At 41.9% G+C, this 17,264-nt stretch overlaps 1 protein-coding gene and 1 pseudogene across 2 annotated transcripts in view; one reads left to right on the forward strand and one right to left on the reverse strand.

Moving 5' to 3' along the window:
* The window catches only part of APPBP2 (amyloid beta precursor protein binding protein 2), an 81,060-nt gene extending 64,003 nt beyond the window's left edge, over positions 1–17,057 (reverse strand). The window contains exon 1 of one of the 2 annotated variants that reach the window (XM_008011202.3): positions 16,609–17,057. In XM_008011202.3, the coding sequence (XP_008009393.2) occupies positions 16,609–16,746 (138 nt within the window). In that variant the 5' untranslated portion in view covers positions 16,747–17,057. The remainder of the gene's footprint in view (positions 1–16,608) is intronic. The other variant, XM_037993374.2, reaches the window with a different exon arrangement.
* LOC119622125 (splicing factor 3B subunit 6 pseudogene) lies at positions 4,254–4,637 on the forward strand (annotated as a pseudogene).
* Positions 17,058–17,264: the final 207 nt, after the last annotated feature.

Consider the following 17,264-nt stretch of genomic DNA (forward strand, 5'->3'; position numbering starts at 1 on the left):
ATTGCAGGCACGAGCCACTGCCTCCGGCCTTGATGCCTGCCTATATTTCTGACCTCATTGTTTACTATTGTTTCTCCCTGTCTCCTACATTCCTGCCACCTTAGGTTTCTTTTGGCTCATAATTTTTGCACACATATGCTACTACCTCTACATGAAGCACTGGTAACATGATTCTTTGCCTGGTTAGTTTATAATTCATCCAAATCCTCTCAACTACTATGTCACTTCCTCAGAGATCTTCCCCTGACTCGGCAATCTAAATTGTGTCCTGTTAAACTTTCTCATGACACACTGTTTTTTTACCTCCATGGTAACATCAAGACATGCATGCATTCACTTAAACAGTCATTTGTTAAATATATTATTCCATCACACTCTACATTCTATGAGGTGACCATAGTTACCACTATATTCTCAATACCTAGCATAGTGCCTAGTACAAGATATACATTCAATATTTTCTTTTTAAAAAAAATATTTTGGGCCAGGCGCGGTGGCTCACGACTGTAATCCCAGCACTTTGGGAGGCCAAGGTGGGTGGATCACGAGGTCAAGAGATTGAGACCATCCTGGCCAACATGGTGAAACCCCATCTCTAGTAAAAATACAAAAATTAGGCCGGGCGCGGTGGCTCACGCCTGTAATCCCAGCACTTTTGGGAGGCCGAGGTGGGTGGATCATAAGGTCAGGAGTTCGAGACAAACCCGGCCAGCATGGTGAAACCCATCTCTACTAAAAATACAAAAATTGGCCAGGCGTGGTGGTGCGTGCCTGTAGTCCCAGCTATCAGGAGGCTGAGGCAGGAGAATTGCTTGAACCTGGGAGGCGGACGTTGTAGTGAGCCGAGATTGCACCACTGCACTCCAGCCTGGGCAACAACAGTGAAACTCTGTCTCAAAAAACAACAAAAACAAAGAAATCATCTGATGTCTAGATTTGCTTCCAAATGCCACATGAAAGGGGAAAGTGAATGGGAGAACAGATTCAGTAACAAGACTGGCCAAGAATTGGTAACTGTTAAAGCTAGGTGACAGACAGGAATCCATTATTCTATTCTATTTTTGTATGTATTTAATTTTTTTAAAAAAGAAAGTCTTACAAATGTATCCTTTACCTCTAACATAAAAGACTATGTTTCATTTAACAAACATGAGTTATTGTCACTTACATGATTCATTTATTATTATCCTCTGATCTCAAAACTCATCTGAAGGCTGGCATGGCTCACACCTGTAATCCCAGCAATTTGGCATGCAGAGGAGACGAGAGGATTGCTTGAGACCAGGAGTTTGAGATCAGCCTGGGCAATGTAGCGAGACCCCCGTCTTCACAAAAAATAAAAAATTAGCCAGACATGGTAGTACATACCCGTAGTCCCAACTAATTGGGTGGCTGACATGGAAGGATCACTTGAGCCCTGAAGGTCGAGGCGGCAGTGAGTCATGACTGTACCACTGCACTCCAGCCTGGACAACACAGCAAAATCCTGTCTCAAAAACAAATAATTTAAAAAAGTAAAAAACTCATCTGCGGTTGGGCGTGGTGACTCACACCTGTAATCCCAGCACTCTTGGAGGCCAAGGTGGGAGGATTGCTTGAGACCAGCAGTTTGAGGCCAGCCTGGACAACGTAGGGAGACCCCCATTGCCACAAAAAATTTAAAAAATTAGCCAGGTGTGACGGCGTGTGCCCCAGGTACTTGGGAGGCTGAGGCAGGAGGACTGCCTCAGCCTGGGAGGTTGAGGTTGCAGTGAGCCATAACTGCTCCACTATACCAGAGTCTGGGCGACAAAGTGAGATCCTGTTTCTGTGGGGAAAAAAATTCATCTGAAATGTACTCTGAAAAAAATTATATTAGAATATTTATATTCCTTTTCTTTGTACTTTATACCTTACAATTAAGGTCTTTTATCTGTTGTTGCTTCATTAAAGTGTCATTTCAGAGAATATTCAAATAAAAGGGCAACCCTTTACTAAAACTTAAATATACTGTCCATTTATGATGATGATGTCACTAGGTCAATCATCCATGAAACAAGAAATCAAGAGGTTTTCCCCCAATGGTTAAAATAACGAACTTATGTGTATTTACCGAGATGCTCCAACTCTATAGCTCACTTTCTAAGTCAATGGCATAATTTTCAAAATAGTATGACTGTGTTAGTGGTAGGAGATGTTACCATAGCACAAATGGAAATTCAAAACAAAAATCTAGTTAGATGTAAAGCCTAGCCAGCGACAGATAACCAGTCATACATAACACAATATATACCAACAATCTCTATATTTGGGATAAGTTTCTCAGCTTCTCTTCTTGAAGCTTCACTACCAATATGTGGTGAAAATCAAAAGTGTTTCCATAAGGCAGAAGGAGAGGGCAGTATGGCTATAAGAAAACACTTTCTGCTGGGCACGGTGACTCACACCTGTAATCCCAGCACTTTGGAAGGCTAAAGTGGGCGGATCACGAGGTCAGGAGATCGAGACTATCTGGAAAACATGGTGAAACCCTGTCTCTGCTAAAAATACAAAAATTAGCTGGGAGTGGTGGTGCATGCCTGTAATCCCAGCTACAAGGGAGGCTGAGGCAGGAGAAATGCTTGAACTAGGGAGTCAGAGGTTGTGGTGAGCCAAGATCGCGTCACTGCATTCCAGCCTGGTGACAGATTAAGACTCCATCTCAAAAAAAAAAAAAAAAACCACTCTGTCTCTATAAGAAAACTCATTCTGTATTCTAGATAAGGAACTGTAAAACATTTGTTTCCTCTGATTTCAGTATTTAAAAACATTAGTTTTTAAAAACATTAGAAAATGTAGGGAATTTCATAAAGAATTGCTCAATGTTACCATCTACAGAGGAAAATCACTGTCAACATAATGGCATACTTCTTTTCAGTCCTCCTTTTCTTATTGATTTGCAAGAGTTTTGAACATGCTTAATAAACTTTAATCCTCTATTATATAACAGATATATTTTTTCTCACTACACATTTTTAACTTTTTTAACTTGGTTCTAAGAACTGTTCTGGGGATTCTGATTAAGTTCACACTGAATATACAGATTCTGGGAAAAGTTACATCTTTAAAACCCCAAATCTTCCAATCTAGGAACAAAATATTGTCTCTTCTACATTTATTGAAGACTTCTGGGCATCTTTTTACTCCTTGAGGTGTTTTATTATTATTATTATTATTACTATTTTGAGATGGAGTCTCACTCTGCCGCCCAGGCTGGAATGCAGTGGCCCAATATCGGCTCACTGCAAGGCCGGCCTCCCGGGTTCAAGCCATTCTCCTGCTTCAGCCTCCCAAGTAGCTGGGACAACAGGCGTCCACCACCACGCCCAGCTAATTTTTTGTATTTTTAGTAGAGACGGGGTTTCACCGTGTTAGCCAGGATGGTCCTGATGTCCCGACCTTGTGATCTGCCCGCCTCGGCCTCCCAAAGAGGTGTTTTATTATTTTGAGTCAGATATAATCCTTCCTATATTGCACATAGAAAAACTGAATTTTTAATTATAAACATGTAATCAGCCCCTTTACCGAATTATCTTACTGTTACACTTTTTCAGTTGACTTTGCTGACTTTTTACTAATTTTAACTGTACAGGTTAGCAACTCAAGAATGTTGACTAGGGCTGGGTGTGGTGGCTCACGCCTGTAATCCCAGCACTTTGGGAGGCTGAGGCAGGCAGATCACGAAGTCAGGAGTTCAAGACTAGCCTGGCCAACATAGTGAAATTCCCGTCTCTACTAAAAATACAAAAATTAGCCAGGCATGATGGCACGCGCCTGTAGACCCAGCTACTCAGTAGACTGAGGCAGGAGAATCGTCTGAACCCAGAAGGTGGAGGTTGCAGTGAGCCAAGACTGCACCATTACACTCCAGCCTGGGCAACAGAGTGAGATGTCATCTCGAAAAAAAAAAAAAAGAAAAGAAAAAAAGAATGAAATGCTGAATATGTAGTATACAGTGTCAGAAATAAGTCTGAAAGTCTTCACTTAAAAAAAAAAATTTTTTTTTTTTTTTTTTTTTTTTGCCCTGGGAGTCGATTCGAAAGGGAACGCTACACGGATGCGTCTTGGCATGAGACAGTGCTATTCTGTGGGTGCTGTAACAGCTTCCAGCAGTGCTTGGGTGTTGATATCCTGCCCCTGACGCTATGCAGCACCTGAAGCCCAGTGAGCTTGGAAGCTATCCAGAAGAATTTCAGTATTTGCTACAGTAACCTCATCAGCCTGCCAAGACAGCAATGCAAGCGGCCAAGAGGGTGAGCATTCGACTTCCACCTGAAGTAAATCGGATATTGTATGTAAGAAATCTGCCATACAAAATCACAGTTGAATCAATGTATATTTGGGAAATATGGACCTATTCATCAAATCAGAGTAGGGAACACACCTGAAATTAGAGGAACAGCTTATGTGGTCTATGAATACATCTTCGTTGCCGAGAATGCTTGTGATCACCTACCGAGATTCATGACAGATAACTTGTGGTTTTGTACTACAATGCCAACAGGGCAGTTCAGAAGATGGACGCAAAGGAGGAGGAACAGCTGAAGCTTCTCACGGAGAAATATGGTATCAAGATAGATGCACCAAAAGAAATGTTGTTTTCTACATTTTTATTTTGAGGCTGGGCGCGGTGGCTCACACCCGTAATCCCAGCACTTTGGGAGGCCAAGGCAGGTGGATCACCTGAGGTCAGGAGTTTGAGACCAGCCTAACATGGTGAAACCCCGTTTCTACTAAAAATACAAAAAATTAGCCGGGCGTGGTGGCGGGCACCTGTAATCCCAGCTATTCAGGAGGCTGAGGCAGAAGAATCACTTGAACCTGGGAAACGGAAGTTGCAGATGCCACTGCACTCCAGTTTGGGCAAAAAGAGTGAAATTCCGTCTCAAAAAAAAAAAAAAAAAATAGAGCATATATGTACAAAGTAAAAAGCAACTGCGATCCTACCCCTCGAGTAAACACCATTAAACTTTTGTTGTGTTCCCCTATATTCTTCTTTCGATGCAAACACATAAATATACATATTTTCCCCATATTAAAAAAAAAAACAAAAAAAAACACAAAACACAGGCATGGTGGCTCACGCCTATAATTCCAACACTTTGGAAGGCTATGGCAGGAAGATCACTTGAACCCAGGAGTTCAACACCAGCCTGAACAACGTGGCAAAACCTCATCTCTACAAAAAATACAAAAATTAGCTGAGCATGCAGTAAACACCTGTAAGTCCCAGCTACTAGGGAGAATCACTTGAGCCTAGGAGGTGGAGGTTGTATTGAGTGGTGACTAAACCACTGCATTCCAGCCTGGATAACAGAACAAGACCCTATCTTAAAACAAACAAACAAAAAACCCACAATGGTGGCTAGGCAAAGTGGCTCATACCTATAATGCCAGCACTTTAGGAAGCCACAGGAGGAAGACCGCCTAACGCTGGGAATTCAAGACCAGCCTGGGCAACAGAGCCAGACCCCACTTCTACCGAAAAAACAGAAACAAAACACACACATAAGATGATTCTATTCACACTACTTTGTAACAAACTTTTTATTCTTCCTACTTGCTCTATGTTCTGGCATCTCTACTCTAGTATATACAGAATACTCATTCTTTATAAATGCACTGTGATATTCCATTCCTGATTAGTATACAGTTGTTTTCAATTTTTGCCATCATAAACAATGCTATTTATGAACAAACACTGAATATCCTTTAATAGGATTTTCCACACATTCAACAAGTATTCCTGGAAGAAAAATTCTTTAAATGGTATTGTTGGTTAAAGGGTATGAGTGATTTGAATTTTTAAAGCATGACAATCTGATAGGTGAAGGCTGATGTTACTTTAAAACTTCTTTTTTTTTCTCTTTTGAGACAGGGTCTCAATCTGTAGCCCAGGCTGGGGTGCAGCTGTGCAATCCCAGCTCATTGCAACCGCCACCTCCCAGGTTCAAGTGATTCTTCTGCCTTAGCCTCCCGAGTAGCTGTGATTACAGGCACCCGCCACCACGCCCAGCTAAGTTTTGTATTTTTAGTAGAGACGGGGTTTCACCATGCTATCCAGGCTGGTGTCAAATTCCTGACCTCAAGTAATCCACCCACCTCAGCCTCCCAAAGTGCTAGGATTAAGGGCATGAGCCACCACACCCAGCCTATTTTAAAAATTTTAAATCAAAGTACAACATGCATACAGAATAGTGCACAACTCATGTTTTACATGTGAAGCTGGATAAATTTTCACTTGCAACCAGCATCCAGATAATAAAAAAGTATAACCAGAATCTCAGAAGCCTCCCCTCATATCTGTCCCTGTATCATCACTACTGTCCAAGGATAGTGTCTACTTCCAACAACTAAATTTTGCCTGTTTTGAACTTCATATAAATGGGATCATGTATTATACACCCAGTTTCCAAACTGCAACAAGGTACCCTGACGCACTGCAAGATATTCTTAATTTGAGAGAAACAACATTCAACATCTGCATTGCACTATACCAAATACTAGATTGCTACACTACATTGCTTTCAATGACATCTTTATGAAGCTGTGTTTTCAGTGGTTGCTGTGATAAAAAGAGTAATATGCAAAAGTCAATATGGAACATCAGATGAAGCTGGGCACGGTGGCTCACGCCTGTAATCCCAGCACTTTGGGAAGCCAAGGCAGGCGGATCACTTGAGGTCAGGAGTTCGAGACCAGTCTGGCCAACATAGTGAAACCTGTTTCTACCAAAAATATAAAAAATTAGCCAGGTGTGGCGGCACGCACCTGTAATCCAAGCTACTGGGGAGGCTGAGGCAGAACTGCTTGAACTCAGAAGGCAAAGGTGCAAGTGAGCAGAGATCATGCCACTGCACTCCAGGCTCAGCGAAAAAGTGAGACTCCGTCTCAAAAAAAAAAAAAAAAAAAAAGATGAGAGTGGTGGTATCCAATCTGATTCCAAGGTTTGAGATGCTGTACAGTGCCCAACACACAAACATCCCATTAGTTAAGGTGGTTGTCTAAGAATGAAAGTTGTTTTCTTCAATTTTTGTGCATTTTAAAAAACAGATCTTAAGTTGTTAGGACATAAATAATATGAAGTTTTTTGGATCTAACTACTTAATAAACAGAACTGTCAGGTATTTCTTTTGGCCTGGGGTTGCCATGAACCATAAAGGGAAAAAGTTTAGGAATCTCTAGTACACATTCCTGTGACTGGTTTATTTCACTTAGTATCATCTGCAAGATTCATTCATATTATTATTTAAAGTAGTAGTTGTTCATTTTCATTGTGTAATATTCAACTATATGATTATCCCACTCTTTATTAATATTGTTCTATTGATGGGTATTTGACAGTTTCCACCTTTGGGCTATATGAATAGCAGTGCTATGAACATTCATAAGTGTATATATCTTGAAGTAGTACTACTGGGTTACAGTGCATGTTTATGTTCAGTTTTAGTACATAATGCTACTTTTCCAAAATGGCATATCAACTTACATTCCCATTAACAACGTATGAGAGTTTTTTACTTCTCCATATCCTTCCTAACATTTTCACTGAGTCACTGTGATGGGTGTACAGTAAAACAGTACTTCTCTGAAGACAAAATAAGGTTGAGTTGCTTTCTAAATGTTTGGCCTTTTGAGTATTTTCTTTTGGGATGCTATTCAAATTCTCTTCAAACAAACAAACAAAAAACTAAGTATTTTTCTCTGCGTTTTTTTTTTTTTTTTTTTTTTTTGGCGACACAGTCTTGCTGTGTCGCCCAGCCTGGAGTGCAATGGCACAATCTCAACTCGCTGCAACCTCCGTCTCCGGGGTTCAAGCAATTCTCCTGCCTCAGACTCCCAAGAAGCTGGGATTACAAGTGCCTGTCACTATGCCTGGCTAATTTTTTTATTTTTAGTGGAGATGGGGTTTCATCATGTTGGCCAGGCTGGTCTCGAACTCCTGACCTCAGGTGATCCACCTGCCTCAGCCTCTCAAAGTGCTGGGATTACAGGCATGAACCACTGCGCCCAGCCTTTTCTCTGCTATTAATGTATAGTTCTTTAGTGTACAAGGAGTCCTTTGTCAGATACAGGTACTGCAAATATCTTCTCCCACTCTGTGGCTTGACTCTTCACTTGCTTAATGATGTTCTTGCTCTTAATATAGCACCAATTTATCACACTTCCTTTATATTTAACCACTTTGAGATCCAAATTAATCTTTGTTGACATGAAACTTTTTTTCTAAAACACTTTTTTCACATTTAGATCAGCAACTTATCTGGAAATGACTTTTGTGTGTGGTGTGAGGTAAAGTCAAGATATTTTCTTCCCTGATACAGAAATTAATTAACCAATACCATTGATTTGACTTTCCTTTTCCTATCATAGTGCCATGTCACTTTTATCATAATACGGGTTATAGTATATGTGCCAGTCTGTTTCCGGACTGTTCATTTTGGTCCATTGGTCTATTTGCAATACCATATTACCTTAATTGTTATAACTAGGTAACAATTAACTTTAATTCCTCCAGATTTTCTTTCATCATCATCATGATTACCTTGCATCTGGCTTCATCTTGCATTTGAATTTGTATTTCAGTTGAGTATCCTTTAATGTTCATTGGCCATTCATATTTCCTCTTCTGTAAGCTGGTTTTTGGGACATGAATTAGTTGCCTTAGTTGCCTTTTTCAAACTGATTAGTATTAGATCTTTCTGTATTAGAAAACATGCCCTTCATCTGTCAAATGCTGTCATTCGCATAGTGTTTTTTTAAAATGTGCTTACAATTTTTTTTTTTTTTTTTTGAGACAGTCTCAATCTGTCTGCAGTGCAGTAGCATGATCTTGGCTCACCGCAACCTCCGCATCCTGGGCTCAGGCAATTCTCCCAAGTAACTGGCACTACAGGTGTATGTCGCCATGCCTGGCTAATTTTTTATTGTTTTTGGTAGAGACACCATTTTGCCACGTTACCCAGGCTAGTCTTGAATTCCTAGGCTTAAGCAATCTGCCTGTCTCGGCCTCTCAAAGTGCTGGGATTACAGGCATGAGCTACCATGTCCAGCCTTTTTGTGTGTGTGTGTGTGTGAGAGACAGTGTCTCACTCTGGAAGCTGAGAGTGCAGTGTCATGATAATCACTCACTGCAGCCTCGAACCTCCCAGGCCCAAGCGATCCGCCTAAGCATCTGGGACCACAGGCATGTGCCACCACGCCTGAATAATTTTTAATTTTTTTGTAGAGACGGGGTCTCCCTATGTTGCCCAGGCAGATCTAAAACTCTTAGGCTCAAGCCATCCTCCCACCTTGGCCTCCCAAAGTTCTCAGAGTACAGGAGTGAGCCACTGCTCCTGGCTCTACTTTCTAATGCATTCCAACACATCAATTTCTTTTTTTTCCTTCTGGGTTTTGGTTTCATTCTTAGAAATGCCTTCTTCATGCCAAGATGGCATTACAGTGCTGGCAAGATAAGACAAGAGGTAAAGATAGATTTTAAAATTATTTTTACATTACTTTTTTTCCTTTGAGAGAAGTTCTCGCTGTGTTGCCCAGGCTAGTGTGCAGTGGCACAATCACAGCTCATTGAGTGGCCTCGACTTCCCAAGCTTCAAATGATCCTTCCACCTCAGCCTCCCAAGCAACTGGGACCACAGGCATGTACCACCCTGCCTGAATAATTTTTTTTTTTTTTTCTGGTAAAGACAGTGTCTCCCTATGTTGCCAAGGCTGGTCTCGAACTCTTGGGCTCAAGCAATCCTCCTCCTGCCTTGGTCTCCCGAAGTGCTGGGATTACAGGCATGAGCCACTGCTCCTGGCCACTTATTTTTACAGTGTTTGACATTTTCATAACTTGTACATTACCTTAAAAATAATTTTTTAGGCTGGGCACAGTTACTCACACCTGTAATGCCAGCACTTTGAGGGGCTGAGGTGGGAAGACTGCCTGAGGCTAAGGTTCAAGACCAGCTTGGGCAACAAAGTGAGATACAGTCAGTCTCTACAAAAAAAAAAAAAAAAAAAAAAAAAATTAAGGTGTTTTTTGTTGTTGTTATCTCCTACAGGAAGGAGAAATTTTTTTTTTTTAATTAACCAGGTGTAGTAGCATGCACGGAGGATGAGGCAGGAGGATCACTTGGGGCCAGGAGTTCAAAGGCTGCAGTGAGCTATGATCATGCCACTGCACTACAGCCTGGGACACAGAGGGAGGCCTTGTGTCTTAAAAAAGAAAGAAAAACAATTTCTTTAAAGAAGACATTCTGGTCATTTCCCATTGCAAAATATTGACCCAATAATTTATTCTGACACTTTTATAATTTTAGTAGACAAATTAAATTTTTTTTTTTTGAGACAAGGTCTCGTCCTGTCACCCAGGTTGGAGTATGGTGGTGCAATGACAGTTCACTGCAACCTCAGCCTCCTGGGCTCAAGCAATCTTCCTGCCTCAGCCTCCTGAGTAGCTGCGACTATAGGCATGCAACACTACACAAGGCTAATTTTTTCTTTTTTTTAGAGACGGGATCTCACTGTGTTGCCCACGCTGGTCTCAAACTCCTGGACTCAAGCAAAATCCTCCCACCATGGCCCCCAAAGTGCTGAGATTACAGACATGAGCCACCATGCCTGGCCATCAGTGAATTTTTTTAAATTATCAGAAAACTGAATGTTTTCAGCCTGGTTCAGGCTGTATATAGCTATACAACTGAAATATACAGAGAAAAATAAAAAATTAACTCTGATCCTAAATCAAAACCTAATTAGTATGGTTTTCACCATAGTATTTATTTTTATTTTCTTTTTTCTTTTCAGCATAATACTTTAATTTTTAAAAAAATCATTAAGGAGGCCAGGTGCAGTGGCTCACTCCTGTAATGCCAGCACTTTGGGAGGCCAAGATGGGCAGATCACCCGAGTTCAGGAGTTCAAGACTAGTCTGACCAACAAGGTAATAAAACCCCATCTCTACTAAAAATGCAAAAATTAGCTGGGCATGATGGCAGGCACCTATAATCCCAGCTACTTGGTAGGCTGAGGCAGGAGAATCACTTGACCCCAGGAGGCAGAGGTTGCAGTGAGCTGAGATTGTGCCTATGCACTCCAGCCCAGGCAACAGAGCAAGACTGTTTCAAAAAAAAAAAAAAAAAAAAAAAAAAAATCATTAAAACAGTGAAACCTATACATAGAACATACTACTGAAACACTTCACCCAGACAAAGCTTAACTCTATGGCAGACTTTGTATTTGGAAAAAACACAAAATAGACCTTCAGTAGTTAAAATAAAAAGATCATAAACTTCATTCTTTTTTTAGAGATGGAGTCTCACTACATTGCCCTGGCCAGTCTTGAACTCCTGGACTCAAGAGACCCTCCCGGCTTGGCCTCCCAAACTGTTGGGATTACAGGTATGAGCTACCACGCCTGGCCATAAACTTCATTCTTTAGAATAAGAACCCAGCCCCGTCTCTATTTCCTTTCACTCTGTACAGAGTTCTAGAATTTTCTTTTAAGAGATGATTTTGCTGCCCAGGCTGGAGTGCAGTATTCACAGGCACAACCACAGCTAGCACACTACAACCTCCAACCTCTGGACTCAAACCATCTTCCTGCCTCAGATTCCTGGGTAGCTATGATGAGACTACAGGCATATATCACTCCATCTGACTTACAATTCTTTCACTTCATCTTATCACCTTTTATACCAAAATGGTTGCACGCCCTTGAAGAGAAAACTTCAGAATCCAAGCCATTGCAATCACATGCCACATAAAGTTTCAGTCAACAACCGACTGCAGACACAAAGGTAGCCCCATAAAATTATAATAGAGGCCGGGCGCGGTGGCTCAAGCCTGTAATCCCAGCACTTAGGGAGGCCGAGACGGGCAGATCACGAGGTCAGGAGATCGAGACCATCCTGGCTAACACGGTGAAACCCCGTCTCTACTAAAAATGCAAAAAACTAGCCGGGCGAGGTGGCGGGCGCCTGTAGTCCCAGCTACTTGGGAGGCTGAGGCAGGAGAATGGCGTGAACCCGGGAGGCGGAGCTTGCAGTGAGCTGAGATCCGGCCACTGCACTCCAGCCCGGGCTACAGAGCAAGACTCCGTCTCAAAAAAAAAAAAAAAAAAAAAAAAAAAAAAAGATTATAATAGAGATGAAAAGTTCCTATTACCTAGTGACACTGTAGTCCAATTACTTTATTTTTTTAACATTAATTTAGAGTAGACTAAGTATACACCGTTTATAACGTCTACAGTAGTGTACAGTGATGTCTCAGGCCTTCACATTCACTCACCACTCACTCACTGACTTACCAGAGCAACGTCCAGTCCTAAAAGTTCCATTCACAGTAAGTGCCCTATACAGGTGTACCATTTCTTATCTTTTATACTGTATTTGTATTGTACCTTTTCTATGTTTAGATGAAGCTTGCCCAATGCACAGCCAGTGGGCCGCATGTGGCCTAGGTCAGCTTTGAGTTACTTTTTTTTTTCTTTTTGTGAAGAATGGGGTCTCACTTTATCACCCAGGGAGGCCTCGAACTCCTGTGTTCAAGCTATCCTCCCACCTCTGTCTCCCTAAGAGCTGGGATTACAGGCATGAGACACCGCACCTGGTCCCCAGAACACCTTTGAATGCAACCCAACAGAAATGCGTTAACTTTCTTAAAACATTATGAGGTTTTTTTTCCTCAGCTTATCAGCTGTCGTTAGTGTATTTTATGTGTGGCCCAAGACAATTTATCTTCTTCCAATGCGGCCCAGGGAAGCCAAAAGATTGGACACCCCTGGTTTAGATACACAAGTATTTACTATCGTCTTACAACTGCCTACAGTACTCAGTAAAGTAACATGCTGTACGAGTTTGTAGCCTAAAAGCAATAGGCTATCATATAACCTAGGTGTGTAGATTATACCATCTAGGCTTGTATAAGTATACTCTCTGATGTTCCCACAAGCATGAAATCACCTAATGCATTTCTCAGAACATATCCCTGTCATTAAGCAACATATGACTGTATTTTGTAGGGTTCTGATTTTTATTGAACTGTCAATTCTTTCACATATTTTTAGTTATCTTTCCTTCTCATACACCTCACTAGACATTCCCAACTTCTGTTTAGACTTCCTACATAAAAGCTACCACTCCTATCACTTACCCTCAGCAAATGAACCCACCTCCTCATTCATGACAATCGTTCTTACAAACTTACCTATATTAATGACTTTTGTTTTGAGATAGGCTCTCCCTCTGTTGCCCAGGCTGGAGTGCAGTGGCACAATAACAGCTCACTGCAGGCTCTGACCTCCCGGTCTCAAGCAATCCTCTCACCTCAGCCTCCCGAGTAGCTGGGATGACAGGCAGGCACCACCATGCCTGGATAATTTTTTCTACTTTTTGTAGAGACGGGGGTCTCACTTATGTTGCCTAGGCTGGTCTCGAACTCCTGCGCTCAAGCGATCCTCCTGCTTCAGCTTTCCAAAGTGTTGGAATTATGGGTGTGAGCCCTGCGCCTTTATATCTTTAATTCTTTCATTCTGATCTTAGAAGATTTCTTTCCCCAACTCCAATATAAGGATAATACCTTAATTTATGCACGGTGAAAAGACCAAAAACAGGCAAGACTCATCAACTCATGTTCCTGCTCAGAGACCTTGTTCCAAAACTTATTTCCCACCTCACTTGGATATTCAACCTCACTCTCTTGGTTTCTGCCATTCAGCCAACAAATATATTCTAATGTCTTCCATTCTTTAAAAAAAAAAAAAAAAAAATTCATATTTTACCCTTTCTATTCTCTCCCTTCCCTGCTTATGGAGCAGTCAATATTCCTACTTCCTTACTTTCCACTCATTTCATAACCCCATCTCCTAATGCTTTATGATTGTGCCTTTATCTGAAGCTATTACAAAAATTAACACAGTCATACTGTACTACACCAAACAAGCAGAAAAGGGAAATTTACAATTCCACAAATACTACCATTTTGTCTATGACTATGCCTACTGATGGAAATTTGAACTGCAAGAGAGGTGTAATTATGAAATTCTCCTTGGCTTTAAAGTGCAGAAAATTGGAAATCATAAACAGTAAGCTTCCTAAAATTTTCACAAGTTGGGCAGGGGATGAGTATCTTATATTTATGTGTGCAATTATATTGCTTTAAAAAGTTTCTCCAGCCCGGGCAATATATCAAGACCTCATCTATACAAAAAATTAGCTAGGCACGGGTGGCATGCACCTGTAGTCCCAGCTACTCAGGAGGCTGAGATGGAAAGACTGCTTAAGCCCAGCGGTTCAAGGTTGCAGTGAGCTATGATCACCACTGCACTCCAGCCTGGGCAACAGAGTAAGATCCTGTCTCCACAAAAAAAGTTTCTTATATGTATATGCTAATACAGTGTTCAAAAGGAAGAAAAGCCAGGTGCAGTGGCATATGCCTGTAGTCTCAGCTAATCAGTAGACTGAGGCAGGAGGATAGCTTGAGCCCAGAAGTTCAAGACCAGACTGGGCAAAATAGCAAGACCCCATCTATTTTTTTTTATTTTAATAAAAAGAATAATTTATTCTTTTATCTCCACTGAAGACTAGAATAGAGTCCTGGGACTGACTTTCACTCTACTTCTATAGAGGCTAATAAAAAAATTAGTGTTATAATATCTTTCATTAAAATAATCCACTATCTTAAGATAGATAGCTAAGTAAAAAAGCAAGGAACTCAGAAACTAAATATCAGGTTTGAGACTTTAATTACTTAACCTTCTCACCAATAAAGCAGGGTTATACTGTACTCTACTTCACAGTTTAATTCTGAAGATTAAACAAGATAACACATAAAACTACTTAACACAGTTACAGGCACATATTTAACACTTCCCTCATCTTAGCACAATGCCATACTCCCAATAAGAAGTAAAAGTGTACCAAAAAGGAGCAATATTAAAACTGTGAACTATGTGAAACAGAAATTCTGACAAAACCACCATCTGTTCATACTAATAATCTTCAAATGAAAAGCTTCAATTAGAAGTGAAAGTTACTAAAAAATATTCAAGTATTCTAAGCGAATTCAACTAGTAAATATACTTTGATGACATTCCCAATGATTTCCTCTGAGAGATTACATACGCGGTACAAGATTACATATGATTTAATAAAATGGACAGAGAGCACACACAAAGCTGCAGTTTCCCAGGCTGAGAAAGACACATCTAATTTGTCCTTCCTGGGGAGGAATGTATCTTAAATGAACAAAATTTCCTTAGATATACACAAAGGTAAATCAATGTATCAAAGGGATTAGGAATAAAGGGAGCTTTTTCTCTAAATCCAAAATAATAATATGCATGACCTAAATGAATCTTCTCCAAATATTTAGGGGGGAAACCCCACTTTAATTGTTAGAACTGGTGCAAAGCAGCTGGATTTAGTAGAATACAGTCCATCAACTGCTAATTCTGAAAAAAAAAAAAAAAAAAAAAAAAAAAAAAATTCTAGGGGTGGAGAAAGCAGGCAATCTTCCCCATAAAACAATTGCCATAAAACACCGTACATACATAAGAACATACACATTTGTTAAAATGTCAGTTTACACTGTTCCAGCCAACTTACAGATGAGGAAGTATTTAAGGTCAAAAAAATAAATTACATTCTACTTAGGAGTTATCGACGCAGATTCAAGACAAGGGGGGCTGAATAATAAATCCAGTGTTCACATTTAAATGTGGGGGAGAGAAAAAGGCAGGCTCTGAGTCCATAAAGTTCTCCACACTCTCAAAACACAGCAAAAATAGTCCACAACTAAGGACACTTACCCTTGAAACTCCTTGGAGAGTGGCTTGGGAGACTTTCTGTTCAGATTTTTGAGGGGGAGCGATTTAAGAATGCTGCAAGATTGCAACTTTCAAACACAGGAACACAATCTAAAGTATTTTTTTCTTTCAGTAAAGATCTCTCCCTGTCCTCTTCAAACAGTTGATCAGCACTCCCATTTTCACAAAATCCCTAATTCAACTTCAAGTACAGACCCCCTCCTCTCCCACAAAAAAACAAAGCTTTAAAGAACATGCAAATAAAACACACAGATCATTTCCAATAATCCCTAACTCCATCCCAATTGGGAAAGGAGAAACGAAGGAACACGAAGTAAAAACACCAAAACACTCGGGTAAGGAAGGCGGCGAGATGAGAAAGTAGGAAGGGGTCGGGGGAGGAGCACGGATAAAAGTCCAGCTGATGCTGACACTTAACTGGATGGAGAGGGTGGAAAATATCCTGAAGATACCGGCTAGAAGGAAAGGACTAGATGGGACAGGGGCGCGACAGAGGAAGTCCACGCAAAAGGCCTACCCAAGAGGGCCACTGTGTAGAAGGGAACACCAAAAGGGGACAAGATTCCTCAGGAAGATTTCAATGCCCCAAAGCTTAAGAGACGGCATGGGGAGATAGGGTGCTTCTCCATTGGCAACGAAGACACCACACCAGACGTTTCGGGAGGCAAGCCTGCTGCGAGGGGTGAGGGGTTAACTGCGGGGGTTCGCAGACGTGGAAGGGGGTGCGGCCCCCGGGGTTGCTGGAGGAGAGCAGAGAGGAGGCCCACGGCGCATACCTTGTAGTAAACATCAAACTGGATGTTCTCGGGCAAGGAGCGGATGTCTCGGCGGGAGCGGATGTAGTTGTCCACGACAGCGGAGATGGCGGTGTTATAGAGAGTCTCTGGGATCCACTCTAGTTCCACGGCCGCCATCTTCCTTCCCTCCTCCTCCGCCTCCTCCGCCTCCTCCTCCCGAAGGCCCGCACCTCCCTCCGTAGCGAACCCCTCTGCGGCCCCGGAGGATTCGGAGGGGCGGTGGCAGCCACGCGGGCGCACGGCAGGAGGCACGGCAGCCCTGCCTTCTCCGAGGGCAAACTGTGGGACGGCGGCAGCGGACGCAGGCCCGAGTAAAAAGTGGGACACAAAACACGGGCCAGGCAGGCCAAAGCCTCACATTCCGGGTTTGAGAGGAACCCGGGTTCCGTCCCAGCGCCGATCTCTGCAGGGGCGGGGCTGCGTGTGCGGCGTCATGACGTAAAAGCACGCCGACGCGCCGGAGGGGAGGAGTGCGACAGGCGGAAAACTTAGGAAGAGCTGGATTCCTCCCACGGGGAGCGTGCTTTCCAAGCGGCCCCGGAGTGAAGTGGAGTGGAGTGGATAGGGGTAGACTTTTCACACGGGGTCAAATTATTACAGGATATCTGCACCCCCCATTCCGAATCACTCGGGCG

Source organism: Chlorocebus sabaeus, chromosome 16 (assembly GCF_047675955.1).
Source record: "Chlorocebus sabaeus isolate Y175 chromosome 16, mChlSab1.0.hap1, whole genome shotgun sequence".
Taxonomy (NCBI): domain Eukaryota; kingdom Metazoa; phylum Chordata; class Mammalia; order Primates; family Cercopithecidae; genus Chlorocebus; species Chlorocebus sabaeus.